Source organism: Pelobates fuscus, chromosome 11 (assembly GCF_036172605.1).
Source record: "Pelobates fuscus isolate aPelFus1 chromosome 11, aPelFus1.pri, whole genome shotgun sequence".
Classification (NCBI taxonomy): domain Eukaryota; kingdom Metazoa; phylum Chordata; class Amphibia; order Anura; family Pelobatidae; genus Pelobates; species Pelobates fuscus.
The window spans coordinates 99,629,778-99,656,398 of NC_086327.1; the positions used below are offsets into that span (position 1 = coordinate 99,629,778).

The window sequence follows — 26,621 nt, forward strand, 5'->3', positions numbered from 1 at the left end:
CAGATTGATTGTATAAGTTGGGTTTTACTAATGGACTCCTGGTAATTTTTAAAAATAGTTTAGTTTTTTTGTTGTTTTTGATGGTTACAATACATAACCGATTTCTTGTTTTGTGCGTTATAAGCCCACGCCTTCTTAAGAGGCAGAGCAATCCCATAAAGCTTTGCTCCTTCTACTTCCCAAGATTCCTCAGTTCTTGTTCTGCTGCCTATGGCGCTGATTGAGTATGGTTGGCTCCTTTAATTATTGTTATTTTTGTATTTGGCTATGCGTGTTCACACTTTCTGGTCATTGTTCCCTGCAGATATATCAACATGTAGCTATTTTAAAAGGAAACTGCTTGAACCCTGCTTTCATTTCAAACAAAGAGCACTTTAAACCAATATATAGCATATCCCATTACTTTTTTTCTTCTTTGAGCATGTAGTTAAAGCGGCACTGTCATGCCGAATCCCGTTTTTTTTTTAACCCCCCTCCCGCCTCCACTACATCCAATTGACCCCCTAGTCACCCCCAAATGCCCCTAAGCCCCCCAGATTACCTATTTTTAAATCTGTATCTTCTGCCCCAATCTTTATTCAGGGCGCCGCCATCTTTGTGTGGGTAGGTGAAGTCCCTGTGGGACACGTCATCTACCCACACTACACAGACTGTGAGATTCCCGCACATGCCCAGTGAAACACCTGGACATGCGAACGTGAATTTCATCTATTCATTCATTCATCAGACGAATGAATGAATAGAAAACATCAGACGAACAAACTAACACTGAGTATCAGTGTTCGTTTGTTCGATCAGTTTATTACAAGGAGGGAGCTACCGACGTGCAGCTCCCTCCTTGTAATATGTAAAGACAGAAGCGGTGGGGAGCTGTGCTCCCCACCACTTCATAAGCCCCCCAGGTCCCCCCCTCACTCTATGGGGGTCAATATGACCCCCATAATAGCACAAGGGAGATTAAAATCTCCCCAATGCCCCTACTCGCTATACCGCGAGTAGGGGCATGTCCACTAAACAGTGAGCTGCTCACTGTAAAAACATAAATGGTAATAAGGGGGGGTGGGGGGCCTACTGTCCTCCCCCCTGGCCCCCACCCCTGCGCGGTGGGTGGGGGCACTAATAAAATAATAAGGGGGGGGACCTACTGTCCTCCCCCCCGGCCCCCACCCCTGCGTGGTGGGTGGGGGCCCTAATAAAACAATAAGGGGGGGGACCTACTGTCCTCCCCCCCCCCCGGCCCCCACCCCTGCACGGTGGGTGGGGGCCCTAATAAAACAATAAGGGGGGGACGACCTACTGTCCTCCCCCCCGGCCCCCACCCCTGCGCGGTGGGTGGGGGCCCTAATAAAATAATAAGGGGGGGGACCTACTGTCCTCCCCCCCGGCCCCCACCCCTGCGCGGTGGGTGGGGGCCCTAATAAAATAATAAGGGGGGGGGACCTACTGTCCTCCCCCCTGGCCCCCACCCCTGAGCGCTGGGTGGGGGCCCTAAATAAAGATAGGGGGGGGGGGGGACCTACTGTCCTCCCCCCTGGCCCCCACCCCTGCGCGGTGGGTGGGGGCCCTAAATAAAGATAGGGGGGGGACCTACCCCTGCGCGGTGGGTGGGGGCCCTAATAAAATAATAAGGGGGGGGACCTACTGTCCTCCCCCCTGGCCCCCACCCCTGAGCGGTGGGTGGGGGCCCTAAATAAAGATAGGGGGGGGACCTACTGTCCTCCCCCCTGGCCCCCACCCCTGCGCGGTGGGTGGGGGCCCTAATAAAACAATAAGGGGGGGGACCTACTGTCCTCCCCCCTGGCCCCCACCCCTGAGCCAGGGGGAAGGTCCCCCCCCCCCCTTATTGTTTTATTAGGGCCCCCACCCACCGCGCAGGGGTGGGGGCCGGGGGGGAGGACAGTAGGTCCCCCCCCCTTATTATTTTATTAGTGCCCCCACCCACCGCGCAGGGGTGGGGGCCAGGGGGGAGGACAGTAGGCCCCCCCCCCCCTATTACCATTTATGTTTTTACAGTGAGCAGCTCACTGTTTAGTGGACATGCCCCTACTCGCGGTATAGCGAGTAGGGGCATTGGGGAGATTTTAATCTCCCTTGTGCTATTATGGGGGTCATATTGACCCCATAGAGTGAGGGGGGGACCTGGGGGGCTTATGAAGTGGTGGGGAGCACAGCTCCCCACCGCTTCTGTCTTTACATATTACAAGGAGGGAGCTGCACGTCGGTAGCTCCCTCCTTGTAATAAACTGATCGAACAAACAAACACTGATACTCAGTGTTAGTTTGTTCGTCTGATTTTTTCTATTCATTCATTCGTCTGTCTGATGAATGAATGAATAGATGAAATTCCCGTTCGCATGTCCATCACAGTGCTCTGTGTAATTTTACAAGCTTGGGAAAGTTCTTTGGAATTTTCCCACGCTTGTAAAATGACACAGAGCACTGTGATTGGATGGCTTGAAATCCATCCTATCACAGTGCTCTGTGTCATTTTACAAGCGTGGGAAAGTTCTTTGGAATTTTCCCACGCTTGTAAAATGACACAGAGCACTGTGATTGGCTTAAACCAACCAATCAGTGTGTTCTAAGCCTAATTGCAGGGCGGGGCAAGGCTATATAAGCCTTGACACGCCCTGCGGAGCTCAGTACGCGGCGTGCCCTCCATGGGTGAACATGGATTAATTTTTTTTTTGCGCTCGGTTTTTTTTTAAAGTGCGACGGGTATGATGGATTTTTATTTGGCTTTTTTGGGGGCTGAAGAAAGAAGAATTTAGAAAAAAGAAGACGTCAAATGGTAAGTTTAATTTTTTTTTTTTTTTACAGGTTAGTTATTTTATTCCCCCCTCACTATTTTTAGGGTGAGTGGGGTAGGTAGGGGATAGAATGTTTTGGGTGGGGGGGGTGACTAGGGGCTTGGGACCCCTAGTCACCTTGATGGGGGGGGGGGGTTCATTTAGGGCCCCCACCCACCGCTCAGGGGTGGGGGCCAGGGGGGGGAGGACAGTAGGTCCCCCCCCTTATTATTTTATTAGGGCCCCCACCCACAGCGCAGGGGTGGGGGCCAGGGGGGGAGGACAGTAGGTCACCCCCCCTTATTATTTTATTAGGGCCCCCACCCACAGCGCAGGGGGGGAGGACAGTAGGCCCCCCCCCCTTATTATTTTATTAGGGCCCCCACCCACCGCGCAGGGGTGGGGGCCAGGGGGGGAGGACAGTAGGTCCCCCCCTTATTATTTTATTAGGGCCCCCACCCACCGCGCAGGGGTGGGGGCCAGGGGGGGAGGACAGTAGGTCCCCCCCCTTATTATTTTATTAGGGCCCCCACCCACAGCGCAGGGGTGGGGGCCAGGGGGGGAGGACAGTAGGTCCCCCCCCCTTATTATTTTATTAGGGCCCCCACCCACAGCGCAGGGGTGGGGGCCAGGGGGGGAGGACAGTAGGTCCCCCCCCCCCTTATTATTTTATTAGGGCCCCCACCCACCGCGCAGGGATGGGGGCCAGGGGGGAGGACAGTAGGTCCCCCCCATCTTTAACCCCCGCGCAGGGGGGGGGGGGGGGGGGGGTGTTATTAGGTGGGTTTTTCTTTTTTTTTTTTTTTTTTACAGTGAGCAGCCACAGGCTGCTCACTGCTTACTAGACATGCCCCTACTCGCGATATAGCGAGTAGGGGCATATTATTTACTAATACTAAGTAATCTTTACTTAGTATTAGTACATTTGGCTTCAAGACCAATTCAGGTCTTTCAGCCTTTTAGTAGATAGCTCCCTGATACCGTGGGAATTAGGGAGTTATCTACTAAGCGGCTGCAAGATGCAGCCACAGCAATGAATAGGATCGGAGTTTCATTCATTAGAATGAAATTCCGATACGAACAAAGTACCGAATTGCATCCTAACACCAATGGAGAAACTCTTCTCATTCTGTTAGGATGCAATTCGGCAGTTTTGCCGGCGTTCTGTCTAAGTGACAGGACTTTCGGCAATACTGACAGGAAGTATTGTGGGAACTGGGAGGAAAGCTAGGGATCATGGGAAAATTGCTCTGACCAGCGGAAATGAAGCACACTTTGCTCCTCCGCTGGTCAGAGCTGGTCAAGCGGAGGAATCCTCCATAAGGCAAAGAGTCCCTACTTTGTCTTATAATTTTAAAGAAAACTAAAGAAGAATGGAAGAAAAGAATAACAGATCCTGAGAGAGGCGGAGAAGAGGAAGAGATTGAGGAAAGGTAAGTTCGGCATGACAGTGCCGCTTTAAAGTGCTAATATATACCTACTTGTTTAGAGATTTTTCTTAGGACAAATACTAGTAGAAGACACTAGAGGGCGATAACAGTCCACGTTTTTTTTTTTACATTTGAAAATAATTGATTATTTTTGCATTATTTAAGTGTGTCTGTAATTGTTTGCATTTTTCATATATAATTCAAAATGTACATGAGACAAAGTACACTTATTTTTTGTCTTGGAGAAAAAGCATGCATTGTTTACTATGTGAGTTGATTTTCTGTATAAAACAGACTACGTAACTGGCAACAGAGTTAAAACATATTTTCCTCCCTCCATTGCAGGCAGGTTTTGATTTTTTTTTCTCAAAACCTTCTCTCCCTCTCCTCACCGACCCGGAGCATGCACTTGCGCTCTGTGCCGACAATAGGTCCAGTCACAGCCTTCTCTATGAGAAGCCTGTGATTGGATCACACAAAGGCCCTGTGACGTGAGGACCAGAATGGTAGTCAATGCTGGGGGTTTTGCCCTGTGCTGGGCATATTTTTTATTTTTTATTTTTTTATATATATATATATATATATAAATTATAAATGGATTTGCATGTCAATGAGTGCAATAAGTATATGATTCCCTATCAATCAGCAAGATTTCTGGCTCCCAGGTGTCTTTTATTCAGGTAACGAGCTGAAAATAGGAGCACTCTCTTAAAGGGAGTGCTCCTAATCTCACCTCGTTACCTGTATACAAGACACCTGTCCACAGAAGCAATCAATCAGATTCCAAACTCTCTCAAAGAGCTGTCCAAGGATGTCAGGGACAAGATTGTAGACCTACACAAGGCTGGAATGGGCTACAAGACCACCGCCAAGCAGCTTGTGAGAAGGTGACAACAGTTGGTGTGATTATTCGCAAATGGAAGAAACACAAAAACACGGTCAGTCTCCCTCGGTCTGTGCAAGATCTCACCTCGTGGAGTTTCAATGACCATGGGAACGGTGAGGAATCAGTTCTGAACTACACAGGAGCATCTTGTTAATGATCTCAAGGCCACTGGGACCATAGTCACCAAGAAAACAATTGGCAACACACTATACAGTGAAGGACTGAAATCCTGCAACGCCTGCAAGGTCCCCCTGCTCAAGAAAGCACATGTACAGGCCCGTCTGAAGTTTGCCAATGAGCATCTGAATGATTCAGAGGAGAACTGGGTGAAAGTGTTGTGGTCAGATGAGACCAAAATCAAGCTCTTTGGCATCAACTTAACTAGCCGTGTTTGGAGGAGGAGGAATGCTGCCTATGACCCGAAGAACACCATCCCCACCGTCAAACATGGATGTGGAAACATTATGCTTGGAGGTGTTTTTCTGCTTAGGGGACAGGACAACTGTACCGCATCAAAGGAACGATGGATGGGGCCATGTACCATCAAATCTTGGGTGAGAACCTCCTTCCCTCAGCCAGGACATTGAAAATTAGTCGTGGATGGGTATTCCAGCATGACAATGACCCCAAAACACACAGCCAAGGCAACAAAGGAATGGCTTGTTAAGCACATTAAGGTCCTGGAGTGGCCTAGCCAGTCTCAAGACCTTAATCCCATAGAAAATCTATCAAGGGAGCTGAAGGTTCGAGTTGCCAAACTTCAGCCTCGATACCTTAATGACTTGGAGAGGATCTGCAAAGAGGAGTGGGACAAAATCCCTGCTGAGATGTGTACAAACCTGGTGGCCAACTACAAGAAACGTCTGACCTCTGTGATTGCAAACAAGGGTTTTGCCACCAAGTACGAAGTTGAAAGGGTCAAATACTTATTTCATTCATTGACATGCAAAACAAATTATAACTTTTTTGACATGCATTTTTCTGGCCTTTTTTTTTTTTTTTTTGGTTATCCTGTCTCTCGCTGTTACAATATACCTACCATTAAAATTATAGACTGATCATTTCTTTGCCAGTAGGCAAATGTTCAAAATCAGCAGGGGATCAAATACTTTTTTCCCTCACTGTATACAGGGCCAGATTAAGAGCCCAGAGGGCCTGGAGCTGACAATTATGATGGGCCTAATTACAGAATCTTCTCGACCAAAAACACTAAAACATACCTCCCAAGCGTCTAAAATTGCCCAATGTGTTGTGTATGTATTCTGATGGAGATGGCGTTGGAGGGAAACTCAAAGGATGCAGCTATATGAAAACACATACTCTATGCTAATCTCTCTCTAATTTATGCTTTCATCTTTCAAGTAAATCCAGAACCCCTAACAGCAGTGTCCAGTGAAGCAGGAAGTCAAAGGGAAGGGTAAAAGGGTGTGCCACTGACGCAAATCACGTGACCAGACCTGCCAAAAGGGGTGAACATGCCCAAAAAGGGGGCATGTCTGTCCAAAGAATTGGAAGGCCAGCCTGGCATACTATGCAGGCATACTATGCAGGCAGCACCCAGAGCTTAACATAAATGCATCAAATGATGCGCCTACCCCACGCTTTCTAAGGACTGTCCCCTAGCACTCACATGTCCACTTGTCTCCTTACCTTCTTACTAGCAGGCAGACATTCCTGGTATATAGTCTGGGACAGAGTAAAGGTGTATATAGTGAGTGTAGAAGAAAGAGGACATGTCACAGTGTTAGAGAAACCAAAGTCTGCATTACCTAATTACCTAATTTTATTGTCAGCCAGTCCACACAAGTTTTGTTGCCATACATCCCTCTTAAACAAACTTAAAGGGACACTATAGTCACCAGAACAACTACAGATTATTGTATTTGTTCTGGTAAGTAGAATCATTCCCTTTAGGCTTTTTGCAGTAAACAATGTCTTTTCAGAGAAAATAACTCCACTGGCCACTCCTTAGATGGCGGCTAGAGGTGCTTCCTGGGGCAGTACTGCCTAGTGTGCAGCACTACCATTCAGTGTCTCCACCCTCTGCATGCAGACACTGAATTTTCCTCATAGAGATGCATTGATTCAATTTATCTTTATGAGGAGATGCTGATTGGCCAGGGCTATGTTTGACTTGTGCTGGCTCTGTCCCTGATCTGCCTAGTTGACAGTCTCAGCCAATCCTACAGGGAAGCATTGCAATTTGCTCAGACCACCACTTCTGATGATGTCAGCAGACAGAGTCAGTTCAGAGGCAGAGCCAGCAGCTGCAGACTACAGAATACAAGTAAGATTTTACTATATTTAGGGAGGCAAGAAGGGGCCAGGGGGGCTAGATGGTGGTTTTTACATTATAGGGTCAGAAATACCTGATTGTTTTCCTGACCCTATAGTGTTCCTTTAAGCAAGAGTATATGAAGAGTAGTTAGGGTTTCCACCTTTCTTGGAAAAAAAATACCAGCCTTAATCATTTGTATAATTAATTAGTTATGCGTGACATCACATGATGTAAATCACAAGGAGTGACATGAGAGAAAATTCTGTAAAATCACCAACAAACTACTCACAGTTTGATTCTGCTGTATAGAGGAATTGCTCCCAGTGTCTCTCAGTCTCGCAAGTCACCCAGTGTCTCAGTGTCCCTATGTACCCCATGTAGCCCAGTCCCCTAGTCTTCCAGTGTCTGTGTCCCCATTTCTCCCATTGTCCCCATGTCTCAGTGTGTCACTAGGATACTAGGGGACACAGTGAGACATGGGGACACAGTCACCTGGGGACACAGAGACCTGGGGACACATGGGGGCACATGGGGACACAGAGACATGGGGACACAGAGACATGGGGACACAGAGACATGGGGACACAGAGACATGGGGACACAGAGACATGGGGACACAGAGACATGGGGACACAGAGACATGGGGACACAGAAACATTTGGGGGAAATTAAGACACTAGGGACACTGAGAGACATGGGAACACAGACAGTGGGAGACTAGGGGATACTGAGACACTATGGACACTGGCTGGGAGACACACTTGGGGACACTAGGAGACATGGGGACACTTGTGGACATAGACATGGGGACACTGGAAGACATGTGGACACTGAGAGACATGGGGACACCGACACTGGGAGACTTGTGGACACTGGGAGACTTGTGGACACTGGGAGACTTGTGGACACTGGGAGACTTGTGGACACTGGGAGACTTGTGGACACCGACACTGGGAGACTTGTGGACACTGGGAGACATAGGGACTGAGTCAATAGGGACACAGAGATATGGGGACACATACATTGGGAAGCTAGGGGAAACAGAGCCATGGGGACACTGGCTGGGGGACATGGGGACACTATGTCCCTAGAATCTCCGTGTCCCCATGTCCCTATGTCTCACACTGTCCCCATGTGTATCAGCGTCCCCATGTCTCACAGTGCCCCCTAGTGTCTCAGTGTCACCATGTTTTCCAGTGTCCCCAAGTATCTGTGTCCCCAGGTCTCCCAGTGTCCCCAGGTCTCCCAGTGTCCCCAGGTCTCCCAGTGTCCCCTAGTGTATGTGTCCCCATGTGCCCTCTAGTGTCTCAGTGTCCCCATGTCTCCCTGCAGCCTTTCACCCTATCCCTCACTTACCTGAGCTGTAGAGCTGCTGTCTGGACTCTCTGTGCTGTGTAGCTGCTCCCCCACGGATCAGTGAGTAGTAGAGAGAGGCAGGGATATGCTGTAACTTCCTATCCCTGCCTCTCTCCACACACAGTGACCCCTACTGGCCGGTGCTGGCATTGCAGAGTAATGTCCGTTTATACTAAGAAAATTACCTGCATTTGTATTGCCGGTATTACTGCAATACCGGCTGTGCCAGGCAGCCTCAAATACCAGCTGTGCCATTAAAATACCAGTCAGGTGGCAAACCTAAGAGTAGTGTGTGTAAAAAACAAAACAAAAAAAAAAGTAAAAAAAAAAAAAAAAATTTTTTTTTTTTATTTATTTTTTTTAAATGGGCCTATTCCATGGGCCTGGGCCTGGAGCTGCAGCTCCATCAGCCCCTATGTTAATCCGGCCCTGACTGTATATACAGGTTGTTCTGCAAATGGAGCAGGGGACCATATCTAGTAAAGGTCCTTAATAATAGGGCATTCTACAGGGAAAAGGAAAAGTAACTCTTCAAGTAGTGAAGTGTTCTTAAATAATTATTTCCACACGTACTCCTTAAGAAACATCATATTCCTTTCCTCAGATTTTACCTTTTATACAACAATCTTTTTCTACCTCACACTGATGGGAGACTTGTCTTTGTGAGTTTTCTCATCAGTGGGGAACAGTTTTAAAATCTGACATCTTTTGTAAATGAGAAAAAGGAATCTGTCATAGGGTGCTCCTTTGAAGTCATTGTAGCCACTTTTGGATCCAGTCTAAAAGAATTTCCAGTTGATTAGACATTTTTTAACCAGGAGATTTCACAGTGTGCAATGTTTATTCTTAGTTACCAATGTTTAAAGCAAACGCATAAAACTCAAAAACAAGGGGAGATCAAAATTTATAAAACATAACAATGCATACATAAATTGCTTTTCTTGGACTTTATGCCTTTTATAACATTTGAAACAGGTCTTCATATATACACACACATATATATATATATATATATGTTGTTTTTTTGTTTTTTTTTAACAAAGTAGCTTTATTTTCTCTACATTAATTTAAATTTTCAGTATAATTAGAATACTTGTCTTTGTAAACCGCAAAATATAAAATACATATTGCTATTTAAATTTTGCTATGTAAAAACATATGAAATGATCTGCTCTATAACCATTTGCAGGTTCCAATGTCCCTACGAGGGTTATATTTAAAATGTATTTCTTAGCTGCCTTGTGCATATTATGTCAAAATAACTTATGCTCCCACGACTCATTTGGAGATATATCTCCCCCATCTCATCTTATATTTTACTTTATATTTTTGCAGTTCTGTTGTCTGCTTACCCACTGCACACAGCTTAGGAAATACATTACAAAACTATAAAGTATAAAGTCCTCTCCTGGACCTGGAGAGCGAACAAGGAGCTGTAGAAATGTTGGCAACCTGTGTTTATTTGTAAACATGTTTGCATTTTATATTTTTAATAGGAATCTCTTTGGAAAACTTCCATCATTGCAAAGAGCTGCTTATACCGCCAGGTACCCAAAATTACATAGTGAGAATGAGATTGTATGATTCCAGCAAGAGACAGCTAAACCTAACGATAAGGATCGCGTGCCGAGCAGAAGGTTCTTTGAAAATATTTATTTCTGCACCATACTGGCTCATAAATAAAACTGGTTAGTAAAACCTATCTTACTGTTGTTATTTAAAAAAAACAAAAAACAAAAAAAAAAAAACTATCCCTCTTAAACAAATCTCATAGGGTTACTGACTTGTATTTAATATTCATTTCTATGGTAGGTTTGCCACTGATCTTCAGACAGGACAATGCAAGAACAGATGCTGCAGGGCAGTTTGAAGAGCACGAGCTTGCACGAAGCCTGAGCCCTCTTCTCTTCTGTTACTCAGACAAGGAGTTACCAAACCTGTAAGTTAGGAATTTAACATGCATAAATTAAATAATGATTCATAGACTTTATTAAAAATGGGTCAACACTCCTTGACTACTTTTAAGGCAGGAGTTTGCAGCATTGGGGATATATTTCTTCTGTGATGAAATGACAGATGTCATGGTAGAAGTGGATGTGCTGGAGCGGGTGCTAATCTTTTATCGCCTAAGCTATTTTAGATCACCAGAAAGTGGCACAGAGATTTCCCTTGCCTATTCCTGAAATGTGGGATGAAAGAGCTTTTGGATAATATCGCTCAGGTTAGCCTGGAATGGGCTCACTCTTTTAATAAAATTGCAGGACTGTTCCAAAGTAGATATAATGAAGTGGTTCCCTTGGTGAAGTTCAAAACATCCAGGTTTAAAACTGCCACATTCACAGATATGAAATGTACTTATTGTCAGTAATCTATTTCTGTAAATATCAGTTAAATAATATGACAAATCCCAAATTTTAAAAGGTCACAGAAACCTACTGGGAATTAATGATTTTATATGTCATTAATAGTTTTTCTTTCCTTGAATGGTTGGAGCCCACGAATCATGAGATATGAAATAGTCCCTCTCTCACAATTATTCAACAAATTCCCACATTCCTCACATTTGGGTCAAAAGGCTTTGTCTGTTGCTCTCGACAGTTGGCTCAAGCCCATAATCAGGAGCTTATGCCCCGGCTAACAAGTCTCTCATCAATTGTCTTTCCAATGAAGCTTGTATGGACCAAATATTGAAGGCAACCTTATAGTCACCCTTGCATACATTTTCCAAATGCTTCTAGTAGAAAGGTGCTCTACGCAGTTGTTTCCATTTAGCCCCATCACAACCCACTCTATATTTTGAGGTGCTCTAATTCACGAGTATATATATTAATTCCAGTAACCTTTTCTGCATGTCAATACCATTTAATCCTAAACTATATGAAATATATTATTTACAAAAAATACAAATAATAATCACCTTTTTTGTATTCTAATGTATTTTGTTAAAGGGACACTATGGTAACTAGAACAACTACAGCTTAGTGTAGTTGTTTGTGTCTATAGACTGTCCTTGCAGTCATTTTCATGTAAACACTGCCTTTTTAGGGTAAAGGCCGTGTTTATATTGCTACCAAGAGACACAACCAGTGGCAGTCACTCAGACGTCTACAAGACTTGCTTCCTGCGTCAGTGCTGCACAAAATACAGCACTAACGTTCAGCGTCTCCACACTCTGCATGGAGAAGCTTAAATTCCTTATAGAGATGCATTGATTCACTGCATCTGTATGAGGAGATGCTGATTGGCAAGCACAGTGTTTGGTTCCACCCCGCCTGCTTGGCTGAGTTCATCAGAATTGACGATCTCAGCCTTTCCAATGCTTTCCCATAGGAAAGCATTGGATTGACTGAGATCGTCAGTTCTGATGAGTTCAGCCAAGGAATTGAATTGAGGCGGTGCCAGCCCTGGTGGACCTGCACCATGGTGGAATAAAGATAACCTAAGGGGGACGGAAAGCTAATAGTGGTTTTAACATTATATATGTCAGTCCATAAAAAGACTGAGTAAAACCTGACTATATCAGTCAGATGATCTGATTAGTGCAGTGTTAGCACACAAGCCTCTTTATACTTTCCTATGGGAAAACATTGGATTGGTTGAGATCATCAAGCTTGATGATCTTAGCCAAGGAGCCGAGGCCATCCAAGGACAGAGCAGAGCGGCAGGGGATAAAAGATGAGTGGTCACCTAAACTGTGACTAAAACAACGTAGCATTAGGAGTACGTATTTGTACTTCCAACTGTATTGCTCCTTTAACATAGTTACAAGGTCTGTCATGGGAGTTGATAAAAGGTTGCTCGATATGGTAAATTTATTTTTATGATTACATTTTTCCACGTAATTTATGCAAATGCATAGTATATATTCGAACTGGATAGAGCAAGAGTTGGATGGTCAGGTTGTATTGTATCCAGTTTTGCAAAATAGATTTTGCTAAAAATAATTTATTTATAGTGGTGAGCTGGTCAATTCTGGAAGTAGCCCAACATGATCAATTCAGGAGAAATGGGGGATGTGATATGCAAAGACTGTATAGCATATGTTTGGGGAGATTTACAGAAGCATTGGCATTGCTTCGTCTCCATCACATTTATATGAGGTCCACATTTTCAGGTGGAATTTTTGTCTGAGGCCATAAAGGTTAGGTGGTAAATCTTCAAATGTATTTCCTGATGCATGGACTCTGGTAACAATTTGTGGGTGTTACGCCATGTGGACATTAAGGTGCCAATTCCAAGGTTGGGGAAATGTTAAAGCCACTTTCCCAGGCCTGATGTATGTATATAGCTTGCTTGTTGAGTATTGTTTGTTGTGGGAAAGCAATGTATAAGGTGTCCAGGGAGGTGTTCCATTCTAGATCAGTATGACTATCTCTTTTTATTGCAGTTGCACAATGCGAATTGGAAAAGGAATTCACCCTGAGGGCATTCCAGGATGGTGTCAAGCATTTTCTCTTGATGGCGGTAGCGGAGTGCGTGCTTTGAAAGTTATCCAGCAAGGAAACCGCCCAGGACTCATTTACAACATTGGTAGGATTATTGTACAAAAATCCTGTGTTTTGGAGCTTGACATGCCCATGATATTAACTCTAAAAAAAATTATAAGAGGTTTCCTTCCAGTTGCAACTTCAGTTACTTGTTTAAGAATATGCCATACTTTTACGGTCTCGGAACAAAAAAGCTGAACAAAAATAACCTAGGTTTACCAAATGACAGGATTGCCAAGTTTACCAGGGAAGTTTAAATGAGTAGTTTATGCAAGGAACAAAGAACTGTGAAGAATTGACAAATGAATTGCAAATTTTAGACCAAATTACACGAACTGTGAAAATTCTTCAGCTCAGCAATTTTCCAGCTTGGCTAAAACTTCCCAGGCAAATTGGTCCATTTTCTTTCTTTTTCTTTCAAGATTGGCGAGTCAAAAACTGTCCTTAAACATTCTACTCTAGTCTAGTACATTAGATGCCCTAACCAACATAACGATTGCCAGTAAAACATGTTTAAGAATCGATCAACATAGACATTTGGGAATAGTTTGAAATAAACCGAGACTCTTCCTTGGGTCCCAAGGCTACCACCTCCTCGACTGCATTAATAATGCAGAATTCACTCTTCCACATTTCTAATGTCAATTACATCCAACTTGAATGGTGTTGAATGGCTGATAGTTTGTTAGCACAGTGCTCTCATCCTCTCAATACCAGCCAGTACGAATAGAATTGTTTATTCCATATTATCAATACGGCTCAGAAGGGGGCAGTCTCCATGTGCTTGCATTAGCCCCAGCTCATCTCAGACTGTTCCTATACAGTTTAACATTTAACTAAGGGATGGTGCACAGACATTTAGGCAACATAACCACTGCAGCAGACTATAGAGTTATTTGTTTAGTGTAGCAAAAACACTGGCATCAAATTTGCACTTTGATTACATTACAATATTCCTTACTGTCATGCTAGGGAGACAAAGTGAAAGTGTTTATCTCTATAATATATATATATATATGTATATATATATATATATATATATATATATATATATATATACATATATATATATATACATATATATATATTAATTTATATGCTATTTATCTTCTAGGCATTGATGTTAAAAAAGGAAGAGGGCGTTATATAGACACGTGCACGGTCACGTTTGCTCCCCGATACCTGCTTATCAACAAATCAACACATAAGCTCGCCTTTGCACAAAGAGAATTTGCAAGGGGACAGGTACGCGCACTTACCATAAGAGTAGAAATGGGCATTTTCTGTCTGCACAGCTATTCAATACGACTCCGATAATGCATAGCTGAATTTTAAAGTTTGCCCATCCTTGAGCATAAACATAATAGGTACATTGTGTCTTCCTTTATTTTCCAGGGCACCAGTAATCCAGATGGATACATCTCAACGCTTCCTGGTTCTAGTGTGGTATTTCACTGGCCAAGAAATGATTATGATCAGTTGCTGTGCGTGCGGTTAATGGATGTAGCTAATTGTGTCTGGTCTGGTGGCTTTGAAGTCAGTAAAAATAATTCCTTTCACATTAACATGAGGTAAATGCAAACATTGGTCTCAAATTCCAGCAATGCTGAATTGTATTCATGTTCTCCAGGCATGACCATCTGTCTCAGTAGATCGGGGGTAGACAACCATCGGCAATCTAGATGTTTTTTTTTTTTTTTGTAAATCTGTATTTTATTTTGTTAAAGTATACAGGAGAGTGCACAGGCCTCTCCAAATAAAGCGGAAGGATCATAGCATGTAGTTCTATGTTTGAACGCACATCATCCATTTACGCCATAAGTTGTACAGTGGATATGTACCCCGACATTCAGGAAAGGGTGATAGGACACTTTGTAGTTGAGGATTTTCCTCCTACAATCACAATTGTCATTTTTCACTCTGAATCCGGGGTATCCCATATATGTTTGCTTGGGAGCCAGATATTATGTCTCTTAGAGTTAGGGCCTGCTATGAAGGACAGTAGAAATGGTGAAAATAGATAAAGAACAGGCGGATAGGAAGGAAGATGTGGTCTCCCCACAAGGAGGCCAGGCCCTCCCTGCAGGTTCCCCGCGACTTGTGATAAAATCACGACTCACAAGCCATGTACACAAACCACGGTTGCCATGCCTCTGCATGTCTGGAACCCCCAACCCCAGTTAGAAAAGCGTGAAGTGCCTCCGCCGCCTGTATATCCTCAACTCTATGCCACCAGTCTTCCCTCGTGGGGTCCTCGGTCCTCTTCCAGAAGGCAGGGACAAGGGGCTTGGCAGCATCAAGTAAGTGGCGTAAAATAATTTTTTTATAAACTGATATAGGCTTTGATGACAAATGTAGTAAAGCGAGCTCACTCAGCTGACTATTCGACCGGGTTTCCTAAGATTTCGGTTACTACATCTTTCACCATCTCTCAGTACGGGACAATGTTTCTGCACTTCCACCAGATTTGTATCATCGTCCCTCTCTCAGCCTGACATCTACAGCACGTGTGGGGAACCGTAGGGAAAATAGGGAAAAGGGTCGGTGTTTTATACCAATCGGAGATCAGTTTATAATTCATCACCTGATACTAGGAGCTGATGGATCTCTTATGTTGCCATAGTAATACTTTTTCCCAGTGTGTTGCCCATGAGATCTTCCCATTGCCTTTGAAAAGTGTTGTTACACGATCTAGACCCTACCAGTAAATATTGATAGAGCATCGAGACAGCTTTTTCAAGTGTAGAGCCCCGTGAGCAGAGGTCCTCATACCAGGTAAGCTCTTTGTGTAATCATTTTTTTTTTATGCGGAAGAGTGCTATAGTAATGTTTCAGTTGTATATATCAGAGAGAGTTTAAAGGCATCTGTGGTCTTCCTTTCAATAATGAGTCCACGTAGTCCCCTCCCCCAGTTTTCTGCTGTTTGTCACCTGAAGTAGGTGTAGGCGAGATATGTGGTTGTTCACAAAGCATCTTCCAAGAGCGGAGTGCTTGCGCTACCGGAGCCCTCCTGTCCATGTGTTCTAGCTCCTCCGAGCTCCCCAGCCATACCACTGACTCCAGGCTGGAATTTATCCCCCTCCTCCCTCTATCCAGGGCTACCCACTGTTTTTGTGGAGAACCCAAGTGCCATTCAAGGATTCGTTGCATAACTGTGGCCTGATGATACTTTTTAAAATCGGGTAATGCCAGACTGGGTAAGCAAAGCAGATCATGGCGCAACCGTGATTGTTCCCCCCGCCATACATATCTGATAACCGCTGTTTTCAAAGAGGAGAAAAAGGTCGCTGGCAGGGCCAGCAGGATGGCCTAGAGAAGGTAAAGAACCCTCGGGAGTATATTAATTTTGACCACTGCTACCCGCCCATGCCACAGCACATGGGGGTACACCCACCTTACCAAGTCAGCCAACAATATTTTCAGCAGGGGGCAATCTAGATGTTGTGGACTACATCTCCCATAATGCTGTTACAGCGCTATAACATTGGTAAAGCATCAGGGAGGATGTAGTCCAACACCTCTAGAGTGCCGAAAGTTGCCTACTCCTGCAACAGATGTTTGTAGACTACATATCTTATGATCCTTTGCAAGCATTCTGAATGGCTGAGCATCATAGGAAATGTACTCGACAACCACCTACAATACCAAATTTGAGCATCTGGCGCAATGTAATTACAAACATTAGCAGTGCCAAGGCTCAGCTCTTACCTCATTATCTTAAGCTAGGATCTGCAGTGCTGATGTGATATTTGTAGTTCAAGGTGATTCACTTCGCTAAAATAACCTTGATTTATTTTTAAACATAGGGTAGTTTGACTTAGAATGGAATATATTTTACTAATATTTGCCCTGCCATTGTTCATCTGTTAATTTGCGACAATATCCTTATCTGAAAGTCCATTTTATGCCATCTTTCCACTTTGCTAAAATACTGTGATAGGTTTATAGTTTCAATCTGCTGGGAGCCTGCAGCTATTAAACCTCTATATGTATTCACAGATTACTAAACAGCATGAACAGTTAGACAATGCCAAAATTAAACTATGGCAGGATTGTTTTGTAGTGGGGATGTGTGTCCTAGTCACTCGTTGAGCAAGGAGGCCTCTATGGGCCATATTCACTGCACCTTCTTGTGGTGGTTATGGCACTAACAACCTTTAAGCTATAGTGTTTTTTACAAAATATATGTAGATGGTGTGGCCCTTTCTTACAAGCAATTAAATTAATACCGTCACTGTTCACATGTTTGTTACTTACATGTTATGTCGGTCATTTGTATAAAGAAATAATTTAGCTTTTTCCTGTACCACATCCTCCCTTTGCTCAGAGTGTGCAGTCATTTAGAGTGATTTCGGATAGGAATCTGCCCTTATGTTAACCAGAATCTCTCCCACTTGTCACATGTCATAGGTGAGCTTGCAGCGTACAGCCTAGATGTTTTGTGTTGCAAGGATCACAAAATTACTCATTCATTTTTTTTTTTTTACCCCTGGGTACAAATGCTGATACATTTGTATTATAAGACTTACTAAATGGTTAAATCTTTTATTGTTATATAATGGAAACAATGCTGATTGCACTTCTTGTATTTTGAGTAGGTACAGTATATTTACATTTATTTTTAAATTAAGGTTTTGAATGTAGAAGTCCACGATTTTCCTTCCAGAACATTGTCCATTTAATTATTTATTATGATACTTTGATGGTTACATACATTTTCAAGATGTTTATTTTCTACAGGGATACTCAAGGAAAATGTTTCTTTTTGCGAGTTGAAATTACTCTTCATGGGGCAACTTATCGCATCTCATTCAGCAATACTGATCAGCTGCCACCTCCTTTCCGAATAGACAACTTCTCTAAGGTCTTTTCATGGTTTTATTACAATATATAGAATTGTCAATTCTTTCAAAAAATAGAATACCGTATTAGCTTCTTCTTTTGCTTTGTTTTATTTAGTTTCTTAATATGCCAGAAGTAGTTTTATGTGTGTCTGTCTATGTATATCTAGTGTATTTTTACAATATTTGATATACAGTGAGCGGGAAAAGTATTTGATCCCCTGCTGATTTTGAACATTTGCTTATTGGCAAAGAAATGATCAGTCTATAATTATAATGGTAGGTGTATTTTAACAGTGAGAGAGACAGGATAACAAAAAAAAATCTAGAAAAATGCATGTCAAAAAAGTTATAACTTTATTTGCATGTCAATGAGTGAAATAAGTATTTGACCCCTTCGACTTAGTACTTGGTGGCAAAACCCTTGTTGGCATTCACAGAGGTAAGACGTTTCTTGTAGTTGGCCACCAGGTTTGCACACATCTCAGGAGGGATTTTGTCCCACTCCTCTTTGGAGATCCTCTCCAAGTCATTAAGGTTTCGAGGCTGACATTTGGCAACTTGAACCTTCAGCTCCCTTCACAGTTTTTCTATAGGATTAAGGTCTGGAGACTGGCTAGGCCACTCCAGGACCTTAATGTGCTTTTTCTTGAGCCACTTCTTTGTTGCCTTGGCTGTGTGTTTTGGGTCATTGTCATGCTGGAATACCCATCCACGACCCATTTTCAATGCCCTGGCTGAGGGAAACATAGAAACATAGAATGTGACGGCAGATAAGAACCATTCGGCCCATCTAGTCTGCCCAATTTTCGAAATACTTTTAATTAGTCTCTGGCCTTATCTTATATCTAGTATAGCCTTATGCCTATCCCACGCATGCTTAAACTCCCTCACTGTGTCAACTTTTACCACTTCAGCTGGAAGGCTATTCCATGCGTCCACTACCCTATCTGTAAAGTAATACTTCCTGAAATTATCTTTAAACCTTTGCCCCACTAATTTAAGACTATGTCCTCTTGTTGTGGTAGTTTTTCTTCTTTTAAATATAGTCTCATTCTTTACTGTGTTGATTCCTTTTATGTATTTAAATGTTTCTATCATATCCCCCCTGTCTCGTCTTTCCTCCAAGCTATATATGTTAATATCCTTTAACCTTACCTGGTAAGTTTTATCCTGCAATCCATGAAGGAGGTTCTCACCCAGTATTCGACGGTATATGGCTCCGTCCATCGTCCCCTTGATGCGGGGCAGTTGTCCTGTCACCTTAGCAAAAAAACACCCCCAAAGCATAATGTTTCCACCTCCATGTTTGATGGTGGAGATGGTGTTCTTGGGGTCATAGGCAGCATTCCTCCTCCTCCAAACACGGCGAGTTGTGTTGATGCCAAAGAGCTCGATTTTGGTCTCATCTGACCACAGCACTTTCACCCAGTTCTCCTCTGAATGATTCAGATGTTTATTGGCAAACTTCAGATGGACCTGTACATGTGCTTTCTTGAGCAGGGGGATCTTGCATGATCTTCACGGCATAGTGTGTTACCAATTGTTTTCTTGGTGACTGTGGTCCCTGTTGCCTTGAGAGCATTAACAAGATCCTCCCATGTAGTTCAAGGCTGATTCCTCACCCTTTAAGAGAGTGCTCCTATTTTCAGCTTGTTACCTGTATAAAAGACACCTGTGAGCCAGAAAGCTTGCTGATTGATAGGGGATCAAATACTTATTTTACTCTTTCACATGCAAATCAATGTATAACTTTTTGGACATGTGTTTTTCTGGATTTTTTGCGGGGGGGTATTCTGTTTCTCACTGTTAAAATACATCTACCATTAAAATTATAGACTGATCATTTTTTTGTCAGTGGACAAACGTTCAAAATCACCAGGAGATCAAATAAGTTTTTCCCTCACTGTAATAATTATTTTGTTTGCATTATATTGTTAATCATCTTTTATTTTTATAGAACTCTCTCTAGTGGTTTAGAAAATATATGTTTTAATTCTATGAAACTGCTCAGAATGAACCAAAGATTTCATATTTTAGTAAGACAGATCATATAGGGAATTAAAATGATGTGGTATAATTTATTTTATATGTACACTCTACGACAGAATCTGTTTTGCATTTATCCCATACACGCTATTTTTAAAATAATACTGATTTTTGCATTTAAAGGTCCCAGTTGTCTTCATGCAGCATGGAGTCGCCGAGCCGCGTCTGCAAACAGAAGTAAAAGCTATGACTTCCTTGGATTATGCGTGGGATGAGCCTATCCTTCCATCCTACATTACTGTTACCGTTAAAGGGGCAGGCTCGTCAGAAGTTAACTGCAACATGAATAACTTCCAAGACAGCAAGCAGCTTTACTATGAAAACTTTATTTACATTGCTGCAACTTACACATTCTCTAGGTATTTTATTAATTCACTTTACTAATTGTGTGGATGTAGTGTTTACATTTTATCCATGGACAATAGGTTATTTTAATTACTTTGGTTATTTAAATCCAATACAATTTTTCAGTTTTAGTGGTTCAGGCTATAGTTTCTGGAGGGGAGGGGGGGGGAATAAAATTGCAGTTTAGAGTAAAACTTGCAATTTGGTTGCATTTCATCAAAATTTACTATTGGGTCACGGAAATTTAACTGCAGGAAAATAATTATGAGAATTATAGTCTAGCAACACCTGGAAGGTGCAGGTAACACACGGTTCAGGGAATAAGACATTGAGGGGTTGTTTCCACTTTTACTGTCCAGCTGTTAGTCGCTATAGTGCCTTTCGTTACTGTCAGGCAGTTGCGCTTGTTATATAGTTATTTAACTGGCATAGCACGAAAAATTGTAGTTGGATACATTGTATATGCTGTTGCTACCTCCTGCTAAGGCCTATGAAAGGGTATGCTTATGGTGCACCTTTTTATTGTTTTGTTTTGTTGTACAGACATTTTGTGGTTGATATTTATGTTTGAAGCTTACACAGTATGTGTTTCAGGGCTTTACTGTAAGTCACTAATTTACACCTAGTCATTATCTTCAGGAGCAAACATTATTGACAGGCAGCCTGAAAAAAAAAAAAAAGCGACCAGATTTGAAACCAGTCCCTAATTAGTAGCCGCTACTAGTTACAGCATATGGCAGTTGCTGTGTCAAGGTTGGAAAAAAGCCCTACGTGTTTGTCTTAGCAAATTGCCATTTCTGCTTACATAACATTGCACAGGTTTTCACACATCTTTACAGCAGGAGAGCCTGAGACCTCATATTGATGGACAAGTGGAAGGGAACAGAGAGACTAGGATATCATTGTAGGTTCTTGAGAATGTCATACCACTATGCACTGAGTCAGTAACACTGCCTTCCAACATGTTTTATGATTTCAGTTTATTTTTATTTATGTGTGGGGGTGTTCAAAATTAATGTATAGGCAAAAATCTTTTCATAAGCAGGCACTTAAAATATATTTTTATTGTCCGGGTTATTTCTTTTCCTTATTTACAGCTCCCAGGAAGGAAATGTCAGGCCTGTTGCTCAAAATAACAATGTCACACGTGCTGAGCTTGTCCTGGATGTTCATCCCAAAACACACAGAGTCATTCTTAAGAAAAAGGTACAGATCTTTGTAGTTAAATTTCACCTGTGAAACTGATCATGTCATTTGTAATAGATGTAGGTCACAAGATCGCCTTCAGGTAGGTATTAATTAACTGAAGCAGAATGCAATAGAATACAGAGAACAGATAACAGCTCATATAAATTGCCCTTTGATGGTTCTATGCTCAGTTTTCAAACTGGTTTTAGCTCATCTTCTGCCATTACAGAGAGAACCTAAACCACTTACATAATCCCACCCAAAAGGGAGGTCCTGATTAAAAATGCAGGATTGTTCCCTCTGTGCGAGAGATACACCAACCAGATGATTGTTTCAATTTTGTTAGGCCTGCACATTGAGGTATAGCCGATTCCCCTCCAAGCACAGTAAGCAAGGTGTCCATGTCTGGATTAACCTTTAATTTTGGGGAGAGCAAATAAACTAAAACCGCACAAGAGAATACTAAGAATGGAGAACAACTCGGGTAGCTTGCCATTCGTTAAATTCCAGCTAGTCTAGCTAGTTTGTGCCATTACAGAGAAAACCTAAACCATTTGCATATCAGACTGATCTCAACAAAAAGGTTGGTTCAAATCCAAAATGCAGGCAAGTTCTCTCTGCACAAGAGATACAGCAACCAGATACGATCGTTTCAGGTATTAAACTTAAAATATTGTGTTGGCAAAATTACACCGAAACAAAATAAGCAGAACATTCCATACAAGATCTAATGTGCAGATGATGCTAGGCATTTATGGGATGCCATTACTTTAGTTGTAGTTTTTGCTTCTATCTTTATTCTTCTGTATCATCAGTCATGTGGCCCTCCTTGTCATAAAAGGAGGATTTGTGTGCATGGGCAAATGTATATCACACATGCTTATTTAAATTATGAAGCACCTTCAGGGAATATTACACTGCCCAAACCAGACTTTCATTAATTAAAAAATAAATAAAAATGACACTCACTCAAATGAACACTCCAATCACCCAATGAACTTTATCTTGCTGAAGTGTTTTATGTGTTAAGAGAGTGTCCTCTTCTTTTTTTTTTCTTTTAGTTTTACAAAAGAGCATATTGGGCTTATGTTGTGTCTTAGAAACTTCTTGAAAATTCTTTCCTTTGTAGATGTAAAATGATCATATACTAGACTAAACATATTATAGATTAAAATGTGTTATCCCAATCTGTGGTCTTTTTGTGGATAGAAAGGTAATTGAAGAGTATTTTCTGATTGGAAGTGGAGAAAATGTCCTTGGTTATCCTGAGCATCGTAAATACCAGAGTGTGCAAATAAGCACTTAAGTAGAAAGAACTCCAGTGCCTATGTTGTGTATAGAAAATCTCTATATTATTGAATGCTTCTAGAGTACAGCATGTTAGTGCAGTTTTGCTCTTGTATTCATTACTATCCTTTGTAAATAACAGGAGCCAGGGAAACGGTCTCAGCTTTGGAGAATGACTGGCAGTGGGATGTTGTGCCATGAAGGATCTTCTGCTCCTCATAACCCAAACAAACCATCCAACTCTCGGTTCCTTGACTCCTCTCTTGTGTTAGACATTGCAGGCCTAGCAGCTGTCACAGATAACAGGTGGGGTATTTGTAACCTTTATTGGTCTCTGGGTTTTTGTCTGTATTGTGAAAACAATTGGTCATTTCTTAATTATAGTCTAACTCTAAGCTGACTTATAAGTTCTTATGTTTGGATCAGCAGCAGAAACATATGTGAGGAAGGAAGAACTTGATAAAAATAAAACTTGCTATCTATCAGTTATGTAACTATGTACCGTATTTTTCGCTCCATAAGACGCACCTCACCATAAGACGCACCTAGTTTTTAGAGGAAGAAACCCAGAAAAAAAATATTCTGAACAAACTGTCCCATAGTGTTTCTTACTATGGGACTGTTTGTACAGAATATTTTTTTTTCTCCCCTGTCCCATAGTGTCCCCCCCTCCCATAGTCTTCTCCTCTCTCCCATAGTCTTCACTCACCCCCTCCCCATGGTCTTCACCCACCCCCTCCCCATAGACTTCACCCACCCCCTCCCCATAGACTTCACCCACCCCTCCCCATAGTCTTCACCCACCCCCTCCCCATAGTCTTCACCCACCCCCTCCCCATAGACTTCACCCACCCCCTCCCCATAGACTTCACCCACCCCCTCCCCATAGTCTTCACCCACCCCCTCCCCATAGTCTTCACCCACCCCCTCCCCATAGTCTTCACCCACCCCCTCCCCATAGTCTTCACCCACCCCCTCCCCATAGTCTTCACCCACCCCCTCCCCATAGTCTTCACCCACCCCCTCCCCATAGTCTTCACCCACCCCCTCCCCATAGTCTTCACCCACCCCCTCCCCATAGTCTTCATCCACCCCCTCCCCATAGTCTTCATCCACCCCCTCCCCATAGTCTTCACCCACCCCCTCCCCATAGACTTCACCCACCCCTCCCCATAGTCTTCACCCACCCCCTCCCCATAGTCTTCACCCACCCCCTCCCCATAGTCTTCACCCACCCCCTCCCCATAGTCTTCACCCACCCCCTCCCCATAGTCTTCATCCACCCCCTCCCCATAGTCTTCATCCACCCCCTCCCCATAGTCTTCATCCACCCCCTCCCCATAGTCTTCATCCACCCCCTCCCCATAGTCTTCATCCACCCCCTCCCCATAGTCTTCATCCACCCCCTCCCCATAGTCTTCATCCACCCCCTCCCCATAGACTTCATCCACCCCCTCCCCATAGACTTCATCCACCCCCTCCCCATAGACTTCATCCACCCCCTCCCCATAGACTTCATCCACCCCCTCCCCATAGACTTCATCCACCCCCTCCCCATAGACTTCATCCACCCCCTCCCCATAGACTTCATCCACCCCCTCCCCATAGACTTCATCCACCCCCTCCCCATAGACTTCATCCACCCCCTCCCCATAGACTTCATCCACCCCCTCCCCATAGACTTCATCTCCCCCCTCCCCATAGACTTCATCTCCCCCCTCCCCATAGACTTCATCTCCCCCCTCCCCATAGACTTCATCTCCCCCCTCCCCATAGACTTCATCTCCCCCCTCCCCATAGACTTCATCTCCCCCCTCCCCATAGACTTCATCTCCCCCCTCCCCATAGACTTCATCTCCCCCCTCCCCATAGACTTCATCCCCCCCCTCCCCATAGACTTCATCCACCCCCCCATAGACTTCATCCACCCCCCACCCTCCCACAGACTTCTTCCACCCCCCCATAGACTTCATCCCCCCTCACCCCCCCATAGACTTCATCCCCCCCCACCCCCCCATAGACTTCATCCCCCCCCACCCCCCATAGACTTCATCCCCCTCCCCACCCCCCCATAGACTTCATCCCCCTCCCCACCCCCATAGACTTCATCCTCCTCCCCATATTCTTCTCTCCCATACTGTCCCCCTCCCCTTGTCCCATAATTACTTACCTGTCTTGCAGCGTTGGCCGGCAGCACAGGGCGCACCGCGGTAGTGGAACTTGAATTTCATGTTCCGGTTTCCGGCCGGACTGAAAGGAAGTGCGCACAAGCTGAGTGCGCACTTCCTTTCAGTCCCGCCGGAAACCGGAACATGAAATTCAAGTTCCACTACCGCGGTGCGCCCTGTGCTGCCGGCCAACGCTGCAAGACAGGTAAGTAAAGCTTCATATTCGCTCCATAAGACGCACAGACATTTCCCCTCACTTTTGAGGGGAAAAAAAGTGCGTCTTATGGAGCGAAAAATACGGTAATTTTAATCTTGTCAACAACCTAATCTTTGTGTGTTTAAAATTAATAGAATACATGTTAACAGTAGAAATGCATTTGCTGCAAATCCCCTGGTTACTCCACTTTACTGCTGTGACCTCTATCCAGTAAAGGTTGTAGCTGATATCTGAGAATTCTAGCACTTGACATCTATTCCATTCATTAAATAATATGTGATTGTTCTACTAAAGTCAATATATATGGTAATTGTTGTTTGAAATTGGTTACCAGTATCTTACTTTAGGTTTTCAGTATGATCACTTATTGATAGTAACATTTTAATGAATGTTCACATTTACATTTTTGCTAGGTATGAACCATTGATGTTGAGGAAGCCAGACAGAAGACGTATCACCACTCAGACCTGGTGTTTTCGTGATGGGAAATTATCCTGTAGCTTGCATGGATTAGTTGTCCAGGTAAGGTGATGGAGCCTATTTATGAACAGATATTCCTAGGCAATGTGTTGAACGCTTGAATTCACATAAGGATATTTCAGAACGATTCATCTGAAAAGTGTTGCTGTTAAAATGCTGGGGCATGTCATTTAAATTACTGGTTACCTAGTTCTGTGACCCCTTGATTTTATATCACAGGGCCTGGCAGAGAAGTGAACTTCTGAAATGCTGTGAATTGTAACTTCACTTGGTTTAACCTGGCTGAGACTGATTTGAGTCCAGAGCTTCTTGAGAGCAAATCCTCATTAAATGAATGTGGTTATTATTGACCTCTGAGCGCCGTTTACTCCTGCAACAACGTTAAAGGGACACTATGGTCACCAGAACAACTACAGCTTATTGTGTTTGTTCTGGTGAGTATAACAATTCCCTTGAGGCTTTTTGCAGTAAACATTGTCTTTCCCGCGAAAAGGCAGTGTTTACATTACAGTCTAGGGACACCTCCACTGGTCATTCCTCATATTGCTACTAGAGGGGCTTACTGGGACTGTTTGTGTTCCTGACCCTATAATGTTCCTTTAAGCTTGGCATGTTATGAATAGCACTGTAATGATACTGCTGTTAAAAATACAGTTTCAAAATGGCATCACTCAGGTGACTCGATATTATGAATGCTTTTTGTAGCCAGCTATGTTTGTAACACTAATGTTCATTAACACTAATGTTCAAATCAGTAGCACAGAAATCCATAGATTTGTATTTAGTTCTGGCTGACTTGACAGTTGGTCTTATTGACAAT

The 26,621-nt window shown here is 43.3% G+C and overlaps 1 protein-coding gene across 2 annotated transcripts in view; it reads left to right on the top strand.

The window, feature by feature from the left end:
* VPS13D (vacuolar protein sorting 13 homolog D) overlaps positions 1-26,621 on the top strand; it is a 265,784-nt gene that overhangs the window by 100,702 nt on the left and 138,461 nt on the right. For both annotated transcript variants that reach the window (XM_063436103.1, XM_063436104.1), the window contains 10 exons: positions 10,236-10,427; positions 10,552-10,678; positions 13,127-13,269; positions 14,341-14,471; positions 14,622-14,797; positions 17,967-18,090; positions 20,240-20,475; positions 21,559-21,667; positions 23,079-23,242; positions 25,735-25,843. In XM_063436103.1, coding sequence (XP_063292173.1) covers positions 10,236-10,427; positions 10,552-10,678; positions 13,127-13,269; positions 14,341-14,471; positions 14,622-14,797; positions 17,967-18,090; positions 20,240-20,475; positions 21,559-21,667; positions 23,079-23,242; positions 25,735-25,843 — 1,511 coding nt within the window. The remainder of the gene's footprint in view (positions 1-10,235; positions 10,428-10,551; positions 10,679-13,126; positions 13,270-14,340; positions 14,472-14,621; positions 14,798-17,966; positions 18,091-20,239; positions 20,476-21,558; positions 21,668-23,078; positions 23,243-25,734; positions 25,844-26,621) is intronic.